General features: G+C 51.8%; 2 protein-coding genes across 2 annotated transcripts in view; both read left to right on the top strand.

The window, feature by feature from the left end:
* The window catches only part of RpL13A (ribosomal protein L13A), a 141651-nt gene that overhangs the window by 80632 nt on the left and 41960 nt on the right, over positions 1–19059 (top strand). The window lies entirely within an intron of this gene.
* Positions 1–19059, top strand: part of LOC137656895 (protein NATD1-like) — a 49854-nt gene that overhangs the window by 18152 nt on the left and 12643 nt on the right. The window contains exon 2 of the mRNA XM_068391279.1: positions 5288–5403. Coding sequence (XP_068247380.1) covers positions 5288–5403 — 116 coding nt within the window. The remainder of the gene's footprint in view (positions 1–5287; positions 5404–19059) is intronic.

The following is a 19059-nucleotide window of genomic DNA, read 5'->3' as shown; positions in this document are numbered from 1 at the left end:
TCTAGAGTTTTATTCTTGTTCCCAGGCTTTATGCGGTGAGAGATTTTAAACGTAGTTTATTTGATCTAGTGTTTAGTCTCTTTTCCAGCCACTGAATTCTTTATCTTTAATTATGTTTTTCTGTTGCATTGTAAACTGTTTTCGCAATTACTACCTTTTAATGAAGGATAGGATTGCGTGTTTCAGGTAGAAATCAGTTAAAGTTTCGATTTCAGTGAAATAGTGCAAACAGAAAATCAAAAGTGATAAAGTGATATGCGCAAAGTGTTACAGTGTTGCGTTCGAGGGTTCGTCTGTTCGTGCCAGTTGTTCACCTAGTCCGGGACCTCTTACAAGCTCCCAAGCCCAGGGGAGAAGTAATGTCGAACGACTTATGGGTTCCACAGGCCTTGATCGACGAACAGACGTTTCCCTCGGTGGTTTTGGGTGTATCTACACACGTTGCCGACGTGATCGCCCCACCCACACAAAGACGAGAGAGCCCATTTTTTCCTCGTCTGCGGAAGAGGTTTCTCGCAGAAACCATGGACCAAATCTTGCAGCTTTTTAAGTGCAAGTCGGTCCCTTCCGCGCAAGTCCAACGGCCTAGGTGTAGCCACTGGGTCAGTTCGGACTCGCTGCAGTCATCCGACGACTACACACCTCCCAAGAGAGGCAAGGTGGTACCGCAACAGGCAGTAACTCCGTCTGTTGCCGCACCAGCTGTTTTAGACCCTCAGTCACAACGGACAGTAGCTCCGTTTGTTGCCGTCTTTTATAGACCCTAGTGGTCCATGCTGCAGACTATGCAGTCTCAGCTTGCTTCCTTCATGCAGGAGTATCGTGCTGAGAAGGTTGACACTGCACCTGTTAACCTACAACCTGCCACGGTTGTGCGCTCAGCAGATACTGCGGCTGCCTGCTCCCACACTCCACCTGTGAGAGCTCCACCACCGATGCGCAGTCGACCCTGCCAGACGCATGTTCATGCTGCACCCTCCGTTGACATGCGTGAGCTACCACATCAGCAGTGGGAAGGTGCTGTAAAGCTGCCGTGTTTTGACGCAATGCGGCATGCTCCGCAACCCACGGCAGTCCCTCCCACGCTCCAGCACTCCGCTTTTGTTGTTGCCAGCTCCCATACTCCGACTGCGGAGAAGGTTGACGATGCACCCGTTGGCCTACAGCCTGCCACGGTTGTGCGCCCAGCATGGCTGCCTGCTCCCACACTCTTGTTGTGAGAGCTCCTCCACCCATGCGCAGTCGACCCTGCCAGACGCATGCTGACTCCCACAGACACACGGAGCACTCCGTTGCCGTGCGTGAGCTACCACAAGCTGCCGTGTTTTGACACGGTGTGTCAGCCTCCGCAACCCACTGTGGTTACCGCCACTCGCCCGCAGCAGACTAGTCAGTCAGGAGTTGAGGCTTCCCCACACAGCTTTGGTTGTTGCCAGCTCACAGACTGTCAAGCAGTTACATGACGTTGCCTTCTGGTCTGCTACTATGCACCAGTGCTGTATGTCCTCACGCATCTGTTGTGGTTGACAGTTCAGTTTTTGACAGTTCACAGACTGTCAAGCAGTTACATAACGTTGCCTTCTGGTCTGCTGCTTATGCACCAGTGAAACCCTCACTGAGATAACCTAGCTTTTCTCGAACATGGTTCCTGTAGATGAGAAAGTGCTGTTCTCCCTCCTTCTGATATTCCCTTGAGGACTCTGTCATTTGGAGAGGAGCCTTAAGCTGCTTAGCCTCCTATGGACTTTAATTAAAGCATAACATGCTTCCAGGGATGGTAAATGGTTCCGCTTCAGTCGCTAATCCCGTCTGTTGCCACACCTGCTCCCATAGACCCTAATGGGCTTTGTTGCAAGACATGCAGTCCAAGCTTAGTCCTTGTTAGAGGATTTTTTACGGAGAAGAACCTTCTAGCCAACAACCTTCCTACCGGTTGGTTGTACGCCCTGTTGACGCTGAGGTATCCTACTCACGTCCGCCAGTTGAGATGGTTCCTCCACCGGTGCGACCCAGTGTGGGTTGCCAGTCGCACGTTGACGTTTAGCGACTCTCGGAGGTGGTTGTGGACGTTCAGTGTGTCACTAGGAAGACGTTCAACAACCAGCAGAGGTGACTTGTTGTGACGCAGTGCGGCAACCTCAGCAACCCGGTAGGGGGTTGTCTGCACAACCCAGACAGTCTAGACAGTTTCGGGTTGTCGCTGTACTTCCTCGCGTTCCCATGGTGGACAGTTCACAGGCTGTGCAGCAGTACCAGGATCTTGTGTCCGGCTCCGTCACGCATCCACCAGTGCGACCAGATTCAGCGAGTCAGACGTTGCCCACTCCGTTGCCGTTTCCTCATCAGTTTCGGATGAGGAACCCTCTGATGGGGACATGGCTGAACAAGACGATCATCCCCCAGCCATGCTATCCATCCAGAAGATGTTGAAGAAGGAACACGGCCCTGTCAGGCTGTGGATGAGTCTGGTTAAGACACTGTCATCCGTGGTTCTATTGGTGTCTCTTGGAAGACTACACCTCCGTCCTCTTCGGTATCGTCTAGCTCTTCACTGGAAAAGGACAAGATGCTAGAAGCGGTCTCGATCCCGGTTTCCGGAAAGATAGTCTGGTCTGACTTGATGAAAGGACTTTATCAACCTTTGAAAGAGTCTTCCCCTGACTGTTCAGACTCCCAACCACGTTCTCTTCTCAGACGCATCGGACGTAGGCTGGGGTGCGTCCTTAGGCGGTAGGGAATGCTCGGGATTATGGAACTCGAGTCAAAGGACAATGCATTTCAACTGCAAGAAGCTTCTGGCAGTACGTCTGACCTGGAAAAGCTTCAGGTCTCTCCTTCAAGGCAAAGTGGTGGAGGTGAACACGGTCAACTCCGTGCTTTGATGTTCATCTCCTAGCAAGGAGGGACCTACTCTCTGACATGGTACGAGTTCGCAAGTGACCTCCTCTCCTGTTCAACAGGTCTAGACTTTTCACTAGTAACGAGTTTCATCCAAGGCAACTTGAATGTCTTAGCAGATTGTCTCAGTAGGAAGGGACAATAATTCCAACACATTGGACCCTCCACAAGGATGTATGCAAGAGACTTTGGGTCACCTGGGGCCAGCCAACCATAGATCTCTTCGCAACCTCGATGTCCAAGAGGCTCTCAATACTTTGCTCACCTATCCCGGACCCAGCAGTAGTTCTTATAGATGCCTTTCTACTAGATTGGTCTCATCTAGATCTATATGCATTCCCTCCGTTCTAGATTGTCAACAAGGTACTGCAGAAGTTCGCCTCTCACGAAGGGACAAAGTTGACGCTAATTGCTTCCCTCTGGCCCGCGAGAGAATAACTTACCGAGGTACTCCGATGGCTAGTAGACGTTCCCAGAACACTTCCCCTAAGGGTGGACCTGCTACGTCTGCCACGCGTAAAGAAGGTACTCCAAGGCCTCCACGCTCTTCGTCTGACTGCCTTCAGAATATCGAAAGACTCTCGAGAACTAGAGGTTTTTCGAAGGAGGCAACCAGAGCGATTGCTAGAGCAAGGAGAACATCCACCCTTAGAGTCTACCAATCGAAGTGGGAAATCTTCCGAAACTGGTGCAAGTCAGTATCCATATCCTCGACCAGTACCTCTGTAACTCAAATAGCTGACTTCCTCTTATATCTGAGGAAAGAGTGATCTCTTTCAGCTCCCACTATCAAGGGTTACAGAAGCATGTTGGCATCAGTCTTCCGTCACAGAGGCTTAGATCTTTCCAACAATAAAGATCTATAGGACCTCCTTAAGTCTTTTGAGACCACGAAGGAGCGTCGTTTGGTTACACCTGGTTGGAATTTAGACGTGGTTCTAAGATTCCTTATGTCAGACAGGTTCGAACCACTTCAATCAGCCTCCCTGAAAGATCTCACCTTTAAGACTCTTTTCCTGATATGCTTAACCACAGCTAAAAGAGTCAGTGAGATTCATGCCTTCAGCAAGAACATCGGATTCTCATCCGAAACGGCTACATGTTCTACATCTTGGTTTTCTAGCCAAACACGAGCTGCCTTCTCGGCCTTGACCAATATCGTTCGATATTCCAAACTTATCGTATGGTTGGAAATGAACTAGAAAGAGTATTATGTCCTGTAAGAGCTCTTAAGTTCTATTTTAAAACCTTTACGAGGCCCGTCTGAAGCTTTATGGTGTTCAGTTAAGAATCCATCTTTGCCTATGTCAGAGAATTCTTTTTCCTATTTTATCAGACTGTTAATACGAGAAGCTCATTCCCTTCTGAATGAGGAAGACCAAGCTTGGCTGAAGGTAAGGACACACGAAGTTAGAGCTGTCACAACTTCCGTGGCCTTTAAACTAATAGATCTCTGCAAAATATATTCGACGCAACCTATTGGAAAAGCAAATCAGTGTTCGCGTCTTTTATCTTAAGAATGTCCAGTCTCTTTACGAGAACTGCTACACTCTGGGACCATTCGTAGCAACGAGTGCAGTAGTGGTGGGGGCTCCACCACTACAATTCCCTAATTCCAGAACCTTTTTAATCTTTCTCTTGAAATATTTTTGGGTTGTCCGGAAGGCTAAGAAGCCTTTCGCATCCTACTTGATTTGGCGGGTGGTCAAAATCATTTCTTGAGAAGCGCCTAGATTAGAGGTTTTGATGAGGACCTTTAGTATGGGTTGCAACCCTTCATACTTCAGCTCCTAGGAGTCGCTCAGCATCCTATGAGGATCGCGAGGCTCAGTAAGGAAGACGTACTTAAAAAGGCAGAGTAATTGTTCAAGTCGTCTTCCTTACCAGGTACTTATTTATTTTATGCTTGTTATTTTGAATAACTGCTAAAATGAAATACGGAATACTTAGCTCATAATGTCAACTTGTAATGCTGGTCTCTACCCACCCCCCTGGGTGTGAATCAGCTATATGATCATCGGGTAAGTTTGATATTGAAAAATGTTATTTTCCTTAGTAAAATAAATTTTTGAATATACTTACCCGATGATCATAAATTAAAGGACCCACCCTTCCTCCCCAATAGAGAACCAGTGGGACAGAGGAGAAAATTGGTTCTATGTTGACATCGAGTACTTGAGTATCTACTTGACAGATGGCGCTGTTGATGTACACCCCCACCTGTATAGCGATCGCTGGCGTATTCCGCCCGTAGATTTTTTCTGTCGGGCAGCAGGGATGCAGCTATATGATCATCGGGTAAGTATATTCAAAAATTTATTTTACTAAGGAAAATAACATATTTTTTTTTCTAATTATTTTTTCTTGATTCTTTGTATTTTTTAAACAGATAAAGCCTTTCTTCAGTATGATGTCTTGAATCCAGTAACCGGAGCAGTTGACTTGCAGCACACAGTTGTTCCTGAAGTTTTCCAAGGACAAGGAATTGCTAAAGTTCTTGCCAAGGTACAGTATAAGAAGAGATGTATTTGTTCCTGCATAAATATAAACTATTCTCCTTTAATAGGAGTACAGTATAACTTTAGCAAAGTTGTAACACTAGTAAAATTTATCAAGGTATTTTTCAGTCAAGACTAGCACTTTTGGCTTTGGCCACAAGCAATATGCACATACTCTTGCTGCATTTAAGATTTTGGCTGAATTAAGTTTTGGCTATCTCTTTCCAGAATAAAAGGGTGTTTGCAGACATACGAGTGTGTCTGGGTAGACCTGGTAAAAGTTGTGGTAGGTTTATGTCTATGCCTGCCATTGATTCCCATCATCTGTGTATATTTGTGGGGAATATGATGATATGATTGTTTGTAATAATCATCCCCTAGCATTTGCATGGCAGCAGATTGATCCCCACCCAGAACCGTGAGTTGGGCACCACAGAGGGAGTTGGGTTTGCTCGGCTGACGTTCTGGTGAGCATCTATTCTGATAAAACTGGAAATGAAACCGGACACCTTTAACATGCTGAGGCTTTAGGCTCCTTTATCAGGGTAGAAGAGGCATTTATTGTCGAGTTGAAAAAGGTTCGAGGATCCTGTTTCTTTCGTGCTCCAGCAAGTGTTTAGTTGTGATGAGACTATTCTGTTTTGGAAGATGATGCCCAAGAGGACCTTCCTTACTGTAGAGGAAAAGACATTTCCTGGTCACAACCTATGAAAGATCATCTAACCTAGCTTGTTCTTTTCTAATGCCAGCGGCTATTGCAAAAACATTTCAAGAAGTTGTACACAAAAGCAGTGTTCCAGTGCTGTCTCAATGTTACCAATGGTTCAAAACTCAACCTCTGAGAGTTTATGAAATATTATTTCCACATCATCAGCTGCCTCAGCATGATTGACAAAACCTAGAAGGGGGTCACCAGCAGAGCCTTCATTTCTGTTTGGAGGAAACTCTGGCCTAAATGTATTCTTGAATCCAATTTCAAGGGATTCAAACCAGTTTAGGAGGTAGTTGACTATGAAATTGTGTCCTTAGGCAAGACAATACAAGCAGCCGATGGCCAAGAAGCTGGTGGAGTAGCACCATAAGGAGCATTAAGGATAGAATGCAGAGATTTCATATGAAGAGGAGGAAGGACAGAATGACAAACCTCTTGCTTTTAGTGAAATATGGGAGATACTGAAAATGTTGGAGACCATGTTAAATATTGAAGAAACACATCACCTAGATATTGCTTTGACAGGGTGAGCAGCAAACTTTTATACGGGCAATGCAAGGTTGCCTTTCCAGATGATTTTAAAGAAGAAACAAAAGCAGTTGTCTCTAGATAGGTTCCTTGTAAATATTGAATGTAAGAGTGAAAAAAAGATGACCAAGGGTGCAGAAAACATAAATTATGTGATTCAATTAATGATATTAAACATCATTCCAGAGAGAACTCACAATATTTTATAGGAAATGCTCATGTAGGGAGATTTTCCCTCCAAGCAATAACCGCCTCCTCCTGCTGCTCTTGCTCCTCTTTGCTCACTCATGCTAGTAATGACTATCCTCAAAGATAAAGTGAGTTAATTTGTCAATATTTCTCGGTTTATTATTGAGAATTATTAATTTTCATTTATTTCTGATTCAATAATTAGCTTACAAACCTTTAGAAATAAGTGTTTGTTCCGTAACCGAAATACAAACCACGCTATTTACATTGGGTTTACCTTTCGGCGTAGCTGAAATGACGAGCCAATAGTTTTTAACGAGGGTTAACTACCCCCACGCTAGTTAGCGGGGGTAGGGGAAGGGATAGCTTGCTACCCCTCCCCCCCACACACCGGTGATTTGCTTCACTTCACTTTTGGCTCCGGCGATGAACAGACGTGTCTGTCCATCGTCCTCGTTGACAGCCTTAATCTTTTTTTGCTTTTTCTTTCAGTTTGTGTGTGTGTGTTTTGAAGTTGGCCTCACCCTTATTGTTCACTATGCGCAAGTGCCCTGGAATTGCCGGCCGCCCTTGTGGTACTTTTATGTCGGCGGTGGACACAGATCCTCACACTCTTTGCCCGCAGTGTTGAGGCCGACGGTGTGATAAAGAGAATACGTGTAGTGAGTGCAGGGAGTGGTCTGCCTCCCAGTAGGAGAGGTTTGGCCGCCAGCGTAAGAAGTCCAAGAGAGACCGTTCTCCTTCCGGGGTTGCCTTGAAGGAAGAAGGTTCTCGGGACTCTTCTTTCGCCGCCCAAACCTCCTCCGAAGCTCCCCCTCGTTTGGCTCCTAAGGAGAGTCTGCCGAGTGAGAGCGCAGGCCCTAGTTCTGTTTCCCGACCTTGGATTGGGAGAGAGGGCGTCGCCTCCTATAGCGGGGCGGTTCCCCCTCCTCCTCCGGGGGAGGTTGTTGCTAATGAATCTTTGTCTAATGATGATCTTTTTCAGATTTGGGCTTCCCTGGGGCTTAAGGGCCTGCCCTCCAGGGTAGCCCTGATTGACCTTGTCCAGTTAGGGGCCGCTGTTAAGCAGTTGCCGGTGATAGCAGAGGTAGATCCTCTGTCTATCGTCGACGTCGTGGTGACAGAGGCTTCCGACGGGTCGGGTCAATCCTCTGCAGGTACTGTTGTGGATGATGGTGCTGACGGCTCTCCTCCCCCTTCCGTACATCCTTCGAAGGGGGAAGGGAGTCCCACGGGCTCTTCTGTTGCCAAGCCTCCCTCTAAGGGGAGTGCTTTGACTGAGATTCCCCTTCGGAGGACTGATGGTCCTGACGATCTTCCTCGTGGCCGTCTTCGCTGTAAGGCTCACCGTCCGCTGCGCCGCAAGGCCCTCCCGTCTCCCTATAAGGGTGCTAAGAGGCACCTTTTTGAATCTTCGCCTCCTTCCTCCGAGGGGGACTCTCCTCGCCGTAAGCAGCCTGCAGCTCCAGCTTCCTTAGACCTCTCTGGGGATCGGTCTCCTACGCCTTCCAGACCTTCAGCTTCTGGTGTAGATGTCCAGCAGCCTGACCTCGTCACCCGACGGGCAACGGTCCCTTCGGGGCTAAGGGATTCTTCCCTTGCGCGTCAGGGTTCCCCTGCGCGCCCTTCTGCAGTGTTAGCGCACAGGCGCTCTCCTGCTCGTCAGCGCTCTCCTGTTCGTCAGCAATCTCCTGTTCGCCAGCGCTCTCCTGATGATCGCCCCTCTTCTTGCCAGCGCTCTCCTGAGGACATCCTTCAGCCTGTTGTTCCTGTTGAGCGCCCAGCGCGCCAGCGTTCCCCTGCTCTCCCTTCTGCAGTGTTAGCGCACAGGCGCTCTCCTGCTCGTCAGCGCTCTTCTGACTGTCAGCGCTCTCCTGTTCGTCAGCGGGCTTCTGATGACCATCGCCCCACTGCTCGCCAGCGCTCTCCTGTGGACTCCGAATATCCTGCGGTTTCTGTTGTGCGCCCTGCGCACCATCAGTCTCCTGAGCGCTCCAATTTGGCCAAGGACTCTTCTCCTCGCCCTCGCGATCCTGTTCGTCAGCCTGTTCCTGCGCAACATCGCTCGCGTTCTCCAGCGCGTACAGTACTTCCAAAATGCCTGTACACCAACGCGTCCACGCGCCTCCTGTTCCTGAGCCCGTTCGTGAGCGTTCGCCTCTGCGCCCCGCGCCGGCAGTTCCCTCACAGGATTCCACGCGTCGCCCTCTTGCTCGCTAGCGATCACCAGCTCGCCAGCGATCACAGACGCATCAACATTCGCCTGCTCGTCAGCGATCTCCTGCGCGTCAACGGTCCCCAGCGCGTCAGCGATCACCTGAACATCGGCGATCTCCAGACCGCCCGCGTGACCTCTCACCTGCGCGCAAGCGTTCTCCAACGCGCTGTTGCCCAGAGGATCTGGAGGGACATGGGTCGCCTTCTGTTAGCTCGCCCTCGCGCGGTCGTTCGCCTACGCGGTCTACGCGCTATCGCTCGCCAACGTGCCACCACGCGCCATCGCTCGCCTACGCGCCAGCGTTCACCAGCGCATCGCCGATCGCCTGCTCGCAATCGCTCTCCCACGCGTTACAGGTCTCCTGAACAACGTTGTCAGCGGTCATCGGAGCGTTCTCGTTCACCCGCGGATCAACGCGCTCCCTCGCCGACGCGCCAACGCGTTCGTTCACCAGCTCGCCCACGCGCTCCCTCGCCTGTACGCCCTCGCGCCCACTCGCCTGCACGACCGCTCGCCTGCGTGCGATCACCGTTCGCGTCGGATTTCGCAGCCCGCGACAGCAGCAGGAACACGTGTCGCCAGACCGCACTCAGGATCGCCTCCACCAAAGCGCAGGACTCTTGTGCAGGATAGGGAAGACACTTCAGAGGTCAGTGCTACTTTCTTCCCCTTTTCCTTTTCAGGTAGGTCCAGTGGTGTCCACTCCGAAGCATCGCCCGATCCCCTTCCCTCCAGCGGGGATTTCGGACTCTGTGTCCGTGGAGCGGCAGACTTGGTTTGGTCCTCTGATGCGGGCGTTAGTGAAGGCTATGAAGCCGGCACTCGCCGATCAAGGACACAAGCCAACGGCTGCCTCGCCCCCGCTGAAGAGAAGGAGAGGAGTGGACTTCGTGGTGACTTCCTCCAGGGAGAAGTTGGTTCCTAAGAGGTCTGTCAGGAAGGCCCCTTCCCCTTCGCAGGCGTTTTCTCCTTCTCCCGAGGACGAGGCTTTTCCGTCCTCGGGTGAATCCAGTGAGGTGATGGTCTCCCCCTCGGCACCAAGGGGGGAGTCTTCTCCTCATGGAGGAGAATCGTCTCGCGCGGAGGGTGCCTCTTTGTTGGGATCCTATAGGAGGGAACCCAAGGACTCGAAGACAATCCCGAAGTCGTCTTCAAAGATTCGCCAGGAACCCGCTGCTCCCCGGGAGAACGTCCACGCTTCGCCCCAGGAAGAGATTCCGGGGACGGGAGACTTAGCTGCCAGTCCGCAAGGAGGAGACCAGCAGGAGTCTGAGCATGCCTTCTGGCAGGTCCTGAGCCTGATGAGGCAACTCAACGGGTTCATGGACCCCGTGATCGCCCCCCGAGAAGGCAAGGACACGGTCCTGGACCAGGTGTTTGATGTTCAGAAGACCCCCAAGACCAGTGCGGCTCTGCCCTGGTCTCGGGGGTTGAAGAGTGCCAGAGCCAGGGCCAATGCCCAACTCGCGACTCTTGCTTCCTCCGGTCGTTCCTCTGCCGGGAACAAACTCGTCCCACCTTCTCGTCTCCAGCAGAGGAGGTATTTTGAGATCTTGGGTGAGTCGTCTCCAGCAGAGGAGGTATTTTGAGATCTTGGGTGAGTCTAGTCTCGCTCTTCCTCTCCATCATTCCGTAGAGGAGCTTGCTAAGGGAGTTCCTCTCGAGAAGCTCTCCGCGAGAAGCTCTCCGCCCGGCAGGTGACGTTCTCGGCGTCGGAGATCCTGAGCCATGAGAAGGTCGCGAAGTGCGCCATGCAGGCCACTTCGTGGCTGGATATATGGCTAGGGACTCTGGGCATCCTATTGCGCTCCGAAGACTTGTCTAAGAAGACCAATAGGAAGGCCCTGGAGACCTTCTTACTCTCGGGCACCCGCTCCATCGAGTTCCTGGCACACCAGGTCACCACCCTGTGGGCTAACTCGGTATTGAAGCGGCGCGATGCGGTGACCGAGAAGTTCCACCCGAAGGTCCCCGCCGTGGTTGTCTGTAGGCTCAGACATGCTTCCCTCCTTAGGGAGAATCTGTTGGAGCCCCAGGATATGGAACGAACGGCTAAGAGGTGGAGGAAATCTAGCCAGGACTCCCTCCTCCATAGGGCCCTTACAGCTCGGCCCTATAAGCCTCCAGCTCCGCAGCAACAGCAGCAGCAGCCTCGCAAGGCACCAAAGCAGGCACCGGCAGCTAAGAAAGTGGTGTCTAAGCCCCAGCCCTTTCCAGCCAAGGTCAAGAAGGGCGGTAAGTCCTCCAGGGGAGGCAAAACTCCTAGAGGGAGCGGCCGCAAACACTAGGAGTGGCAATCCCCCCGCGTGTCCACCTGTGGGGGGATGCCTTCGACGTTGCGTGCACAGGTGGCAGCAACACGGGGCCGATGCTTGGCTGGTTTCTGTGATCGGCCAACATCTCAACCTCCCCTGACAGCGAATCCAGTGTCGTTGAGCTCCTATGCCACGGGATCGGCAAAGGGACTGGCCCTTCAGGCCGAAGTCAAGACCATGCTCGAGAAGGGTGCTCTCCAGGAGGTCGTCGACGGCTCCCCAGGCTTCTTCAGTCGACTTTCTTGTAGAGAAGGCTACTGGAGGCTGGAGACCTGTCATCGACCTCTCAGCTCTGAACGGATTTGTCAAGCAAACCTGGTTCAGCATGGAGACAGCAGACACGGTCAGACTTGCGGTGAGACCACAAGACTTCATGTGCACACTGGGTCTAAAGGACGCGTACTTCCAGATCCCAATCCATCCGTCTTCCAGGAAGTACCTGAGATTTTGCCTAGACGACAAGATCTACCAGTTCAAGGTGCTGTGTTTCGGTCTCTCCACAGCTCCTCAGGTGTTCACCAGAGTGTTCACCCTGATTTCATCTTGGGCGCACAGGAACGGCATTCGTCTCCTTCGTTATCTGGACGATTGGCTGATCCTAGCAGACTCGGAGTCGACCCTTCTTCAGCACCGAGACAGGCTTCTGGATCTTTGCCAGGATCTGGGGATCGTGGTAAACCTCGAGAAGTCTTCTCTGCAGCCGTCCCAACGACTGGTTTATCTAGGCATGCTAATAGACACCAATCTCCACAAAGCCTTTCCATCGGACGACCGGATAGCAAGGCTGAGGAGGGTGGCGGAACCCTTCCTCAGGCGAGAAGAACTCCCCGCCCAATCGTGGTTGCGTCTCTTAGGTCACCTATCCTCCCTGGCTTGTCTGGTTCCAAACGGCCGCCTCAGGATGAGATCCCTTCAATGGCGGCTCAAGTCCCGGTGGAATCAAGGATCCGATTCCCCGGACATTCTGATCCCAATAGGGTCTCTGGAACAGGCGGATTTGCGGTGATGGCTGGTCGACGAGAACCTGCGGAAGGGAGTGATTCTTCTCGTCCTCCACCCGGAATAGACTCTGTTTTCGGACGCGTCAAAAGAAGGGTGGGGGGGCGCACGTTCTGAACCAGAGGGCCTCAGGCCTTTGGTCAGAATCAGAAAAGTGCCTACACATCAATCTGCTGGAATTGAAGGCCGTCTTTCTGGCTCTTCAGCAGTTCCAACGGTCCCTGGCGGGTCACTCCGTGGTGGTGATGAGCGACAACACCACGGTAGTGGCTTATATCAACAAGCAGGGAGGCACTTTTTTGCAGCAGCTATCCCATCTTGCAGTAGACTCTGAGGTGGACCGAAACCCACTCGATAACACTATCAGCTCGCTTCATTCCTGGCAAGAGGAATGTGCTCGCCGACAGTCTGAGCAGGGCCTCGCAGATAGTGAGTACCGAGTGGTCTTTGGATCCTCAGATAGCCAACAAAGTCCTGACTTTGTGGGGTTCCCCGACCGTGGACTTGTTCGCGACAGCTTTGAACTTCAAGCTGCCCCTGTACTGCTCCCCAGTCCCGGACCCCAAGGCACTCTGGCAAGATGCTTTCCAGCAACGGTGGGACAACATCGACGTGTACGCCTTCCCACTGTTCTGTCTGATGAGAAGGGTGCTCAACAGCACCAGACTATTGGTCAACTGTTCAATGACTCTGGTAGCTCCGCTATGGCATCACGCGGAATGGTTTCCGGATCTTCTGCAGCTCCTGACGTAGCTCCCGAGAGAACTTCCTCCACGACACGAGCTTCTCAGACAACCCCACTCCGGCGTCCCTCACAGGGCCGTAGCCTCGCTTCGGCTTCACGCCTGGAGACTATCCAGCGTCTCCTCGCGGAGAGAGGCTTTTCGCAACAGGAGAGAATGTCTCGGCACCTGGGAAGGTCCTCTGAGGGAGTCTACCAAGCAAAGTGGAGAGTCTTTTGTGGTTGGTGCCGTGGAAGGGGTATCTCTCCACTCGATGCCACTATCCCAGCAATAGCGGACTTCCTCGTTTATCTGCGGGAAGAAATGCGCCTTTCTGTCTCGGCAGTGAAAGGCTATTGCTCAGCCTTAAGCTTGCCCTTCAGACTGAAGGGCGTGGATATTTCTTCATCGCTAGAACTCTCTTTACTCATACGTAGCTATGAGCTTACCTGCCCCCAGTCGGAAGTGAGACCTCCTCCTTGGAACGTGGTTCGAGTCCTTAGGTTTCTTAAGAGACCTCCCTTCGAGCCATTACGCCAGGCCTCCGATCGCCACCTGTCTTGGAAGACGGCTTTCCTACTCGCTTTGGCTTCGGCCAAGCGGGTTAGTGAACTTCATAGGACGAGTCACACTTTCCTCCACACAATGCTTATGTAGGCCACTCATTCCTAGCGATGCTAGGAACTTGTGAGGTACAGGGGCTCCCTTTCTCTAGTGCTGCTCACTGAGGGATTGAGCCCCCTGGTAAGCCGAAGTCAGTAAGGCTGGGAACTTTCCACCCTTCCTAAGGGGTAAGTCACCCAATGTAAAAAGCGTGATTTGTATTTCGGTTACGGAACAAATGACAAATTCGAAGATAATTTGTATTTTTCCTAACCATACAAACCTTAGATATTTACACAAATGTGCCCGCCATCCCTGACCCCCAAGTCAAGTCCTACCTCTAAGTGAAGTGAAGCAAATCACCGGTATGTGTGGGGGGGAGGGGTAGCAAGCTACCCTTCCCCTACCCCCCGCTAACTAGCACGGGGGTAATTAACCCTCGTTAAAACTATTGGCTCGTCATTTCAGCTGCGCTAAAAGGTATACCCAATGTAAATAGCTAAGGTTTGTATGGTTAGAAAAAATACAAATTATCTTCGAATTTGTCATTTTTCCTAACTATACAAACCTTAGCTATTTACATAGGGTAATTACTTCGGCGTAGCTAAATGACGAGCCATTAGAATTTTAACAAGGGTTTACTACCCCCCCACACACACACATACTACTGAGTGCTTCACTTTGCTTAGAGGTAGGTCTTATCCCGGGGGACAGGGCTGGCGGGCAAATATGTGTAAATATCTAAGGTTTGTGTAGTTAGAAAAAATACAAATTATCTACGAATTTGTCATTTGTTCCGTAACTGAAATACAAACCACGCTATTTACATAGGGTGACTCAACCCTTAGGAAGGGCGGTAAGTCCCTGCCATACTGGCTTTTGGCTTTGCCCGGGGACTCAAAATTTGAGTGTGTAAGTACTCGAGAAATAAGGAGTCCCTGCGCCTGGCTAGCATTGTTGTGAAACTGCTGCGGCCTACATAAGCTGTGTGTGAAAGTGAAGAGCGTGACTCGTCCTAGGAAGTTGACCTGGAGTTCTTCCGATGGAATTCTAGGCTAGGACTCTCCCAATACCACCTCGTCAGGGTATGGGGACATGACAGTATTACTCTTAATACCAGGAACACAAGAAAGCATGGTTTACCTGCAGTGGTTTGAGGTCAGCTATGCAAAGAACCCAGGATGCTGCTTTCTCCAAGGAAGGAGAGGATGAAAAAAAGAATAAGGGCCAGACACATCTTTTCATTCACGCAGACTAAGACCGGGTAACAATGCCCTCAACCTTCTGCTACCTGTCCATTAAGGAGCCTGAGGTTAGACCAGCTATTGTGTATCCATCACAGGGCCGATAGAGAACGTATCGAGCCTCCTGTGTGTGACATACAGGAGGCTCGATACGTAGGTAGTGGGCCGTGAAGGTCATCTGACGCTTCCACCCCTGCTTGTAGAACCTGCGTCACTGAGAAGATCTTCTTGAAGGTCAGGGACGTTGCTGCGCCCCTTACATCATGCGCTCTAAGGCGACATGACGGAGGAGGGTCAGGATTCAGGGACAGATGGATCACCCTATGAATCCATGTGGAGATGGTATTCTTGGTGACCCTCCTCTTGTTCTCCCAGTGCTCACAAACAAAGCTTACACTTGGGGACGAATGCAGCCGTTCTTTGAGATATAACCTCAGACTCCTTACTGGACACAGTAGGAGATGGTCTGGGTCATCTGTTACAGAACGAAGACTCGAAATCCAGAAAGAGTCGAATCGAGGATCCGGCACTCTCGGATTCTGTGTCTTAGCCACAAACTCAGAGACGATTACGAACGTTACCTCCCCTCATCCCCTTGCATGGGCGATGTCATACGAGAGACCATGAAGTTCACTGACTCACTTGGCTGAGGCCAAAGCTAGTAGGAACACCACCTTTCGAGTTAGGTGTCGATTTGAAGCCTGGCGACATGGTTCGTAGGGAGGCCTTCTAAGAGGCCTGAGAATTCGAACCAAGTGCTCTGGAGGAGGTCTCCCTTCTGACTGAGGGCAGGTAAGATCGTATCTTTGTATGAATAGGGAAAGTTCCAGCGAGGAAGGAATGTCCGCTCCTTTGAGCCTGAAGGCTAGCCTTAAGGCTGAGCGATAGCCTTTCATTGCCGAGACTGAAGGCGCATTCTTTCCGCAAATAAACGAAGAACTACGCTCATGCTGGAACAGTGGTATCGAATGAAGAGATACTCCTTCACGATTCCAACCACCAAAAAACTCGCCACTTTGCCTGGTAGGCCCCTGCGGATGACCTGTGCAGGTGTCCAGACATCCTGTTCGCAACTTGTTGCGACAATCCTCTCTTAGTGAGGGGATGCTGGATAGTCTTCCGGGCGGTAAGTCGAAGCGAAGCTACGGCTTTGAGGGAGATGTTGGCATGTGGTTGTTTGCTTGTGTAGCAGAGGGGGTTCTCCCGGAAGTTGCGTTAGGAGTTGCGGAAGGTCCGGAAACCATTCTACGAGATGCCATAGCGTAGCTATAAAGGGTCATCAAGTGATTGACCGATATTCTGGTCTTGTTGAGCACCCTCCTCATCAGACAGAATGGGGAAAAAGCGCACACGTTGGTGATGTCCCACCGTTGTTGGAAGGCATCTTGTCAGAGTGCTTTGGGATCTGGGCCTGGGGGCAATACAGCGGGACCTTGAAGTTCAGCGCTGTAGCGAACCGATCCACAGTCGGATAACCCCACAAAGTCAGAACTTTGTTGGCCACTGGATGATCCAAGGACCACTCGATACTCATTATCTGAGATGCTCTGCTCCGACTGTCGGTGAGCACATTCCCTTTATCTGGAATGAAGCGAGTTGATAGAGAGATCGAGTGGGCTTCGGTCTATCTCATTATCTCTACTGAGAGAGGGGATAGCCGCTTTGAAAAGGTATCTCCTTGCTTGTTGATGTAAGCCACTACTGTGGTGTTGTCGCTCATCACCCCCCAGAGTGATCCGCTAGATCTTTGTTGGCACTGTTGAAAAGCCAGGGAGAGCGGCCTTCATCAGTAGCAGATTTATATGGAGGCACTTTTCTGATTCTGACCGCAGGCCTTAGGCCCTGTGGTACAGAACGTGGTGGTACACCCCCCCACCCGTTCCTTTGAGGTGCCCGAAAACAGCCTCTAATTCAGGGAAAGGAACGAGCAGATCTATTCCTTCTCGTTGGATTCCCAGAGACCCCAGCCAGATGTATAGCCACGAAGTTGCCTGCATGGCACACTTCGCTACATTCTCCTGGCCTAGGATCTCGGTAGGAGAATAGGACACGTGTCGGTTGGAGAGTCACTTTAGAGGGACTCTCCCAGTGAGTTCTTCCACGGAGTGGTGAACCGTAAGACCCAAACAAGTCTCCTCTAGGATCTCGAAATACCTCCTCTGATGGACTCGAGGAGGAGGGAGGAGCTTGTTATCGGCGCTGGATCTGTTGGAGGAGGCGAGCTCAGAGAGCTGGCCTTCAACCTTGTCTCTGGCACTCTTCATCCCTTGTGACCAGGGCAAAGCTGCACTGGCCCTAGAGGGTTTCTGGGTGCCATAGACTTGGTCCAAGACCGTGTCCTTACCCTCACTAGGAGGGGTCTCTGGGTCTGGGAACCTGTTGAGGTTCCTCCTGTGGGTCAGAACTTGCCAGAACGCATGTTCTGACTCTTGGTGTTCTCCTCCTGAAGGGCTATCAGCAAAGTCTCTCGTCCCCAGTGGCTCTTCCTGGGGGAAATTTGTGGACATTCTCCGAAGGTCTAGCTGGCTCCTGTCTGATCCTTGCCGAAGACTTAGGAACAGTCTTTGAGTCCTTCGGTTCCCTCCTGGGAGGGATACAGGACTCCAGTAACGATGGATGCAGGCTCTTTTCTACCCCTGTGAGAAGACCTCTCAGGAAGAGGCGGAGTTTCCCCCAATGGAGCAATGGGGGAACGGACCGGCTCGTCCGACTCCCCAGAGGATAGGTAATCCTCATCCGCAGTGGAGGGGGAGAAAGTCTGGGGGAAAGAAGGAGCCTTGCGCAAGGATTTGCGAGGAGACAGTTTAGCCCTTGGAGAAGACACCACGGAGGGGACTCCCCTCTTCCTCTTCAAGGGGGAGGGAGCTGCCCCTGATATGTGACACAGGTCAGCGAGCACAGGCTTCATAGCCTGCATAAGAGCTCTGACTATGGTCCCAAGCCAGGATTGCTGGCTGACAGTCGAGCTGTCAGACACTCCCTCTGGAGGGAAGGGGATCGTTCGATCCCTAGGAGTTGACAAACGAGGGTTTGCCTTAAACGAAGCTGAAACAAAAGGGTCCTTAGACCTGTCCGGAAACCTCCCCTCCTCCGGCGAGAGCGCTGTTCTGCGCTTGCGGGGAGGAGAACGAGACGATGACCTGTCCGCCTGAAGCCCCGTAAAATTTTGTGCGTGATCGCGCTTGCGATCGGGGCGCAGATCGAGCTGGTGGTAGCGCGATGAGCCCTGGAAAGGATCGTGCGCAGCAGGAATTTTGTGCTCACGAGCGCGCGGGCGTGCGAGATTGATGGCGTGAACGTGGGTGCATGTAGGAGATGGCGAGTGCGTGCGGGGCGCAGGAGCTGGAACATGAGGCGGGGTTGAAAGTTGGATGGGCGCAATCAATTGATCGCGCGTGCGCGGGCGCGCAGCAACCTGATGCAAGATAGTCGGGCGCGAGTGCGCAGTAGCGCGTGGGCGCGTGTCTGGAAAGACTGGGCGAGGGCGCGATTGCACAGCCTCGTGCTAGCGCGAGGGTCAGTTAGCACGTTGGTGCGCAGGTGAGCGCTGCGCAGTCTGCACAGGCATCTTACCCTGAGGAGCCCAGGGTGCGGGCGCACAGGTGTGCGCCGAATGCGCGCGGGAAACCATTGGTGCCTGCGCGCGGACAATCGTCGGCGCTCACGCGCGTATGAAGATCGTCAGCGGATGTGCGCGAAGAAGATAGTCGGCCAAGTAGATAGTCGGCCAAGTAGATCGTCGGCGCTTGCGCGCATAAGAAGATCGTCGGCGCTAGCGCGTGCGTAAATACGCGCGCGCTTGTGCGCTTGGTTGAAGGATCAGCTGACAGGACGATCAGGAACTGGGATGTGTCCCTAAAGGAAGGGCATCCCCTGAAGAGAACCAAGGCAGGTCTGCTTCAGCACAGAGCGGATGATCAACACTGGAAGTACTGCTTGATACTCCGAGGAGTGGTCACTATGAGAGACCGTGCCCTTCGTAGAAGAGACTTGGAGACCCCCAGGCTGAACCACTGGTGAGCGCCTGCGATCTCTCAGGAAAAACTCCAACGATTTGTGCCGCAACAGGATTCGGGCGTACAGGTGTGCGCTGTTGAGATGGGCGTGCAACCGGAACATTGCGCGCAACTGAA

This window comes from Palaemon carinicauda, chromosome 1, assembly GCF_036898095.1.
Source record: "Palaemon carinicauda isolate YSFRI2023 chromosome 1, ASM3689809v2, whole genome shotgun sequence".
In the NCBI taxonomy this organism is placed as follows: domain Eukaryota; kingdom Metazoa; phylum Arthropoda; class Malacostraca; order Decapoda; family Palaemonidae; genus Palaemon; species Palaemon carinicauda.
The sequence above is the reverse complement of the archived record's forward strand: the minus strand, read 5'-3'. Positions and strand labels throughout refer to the sequence as shown.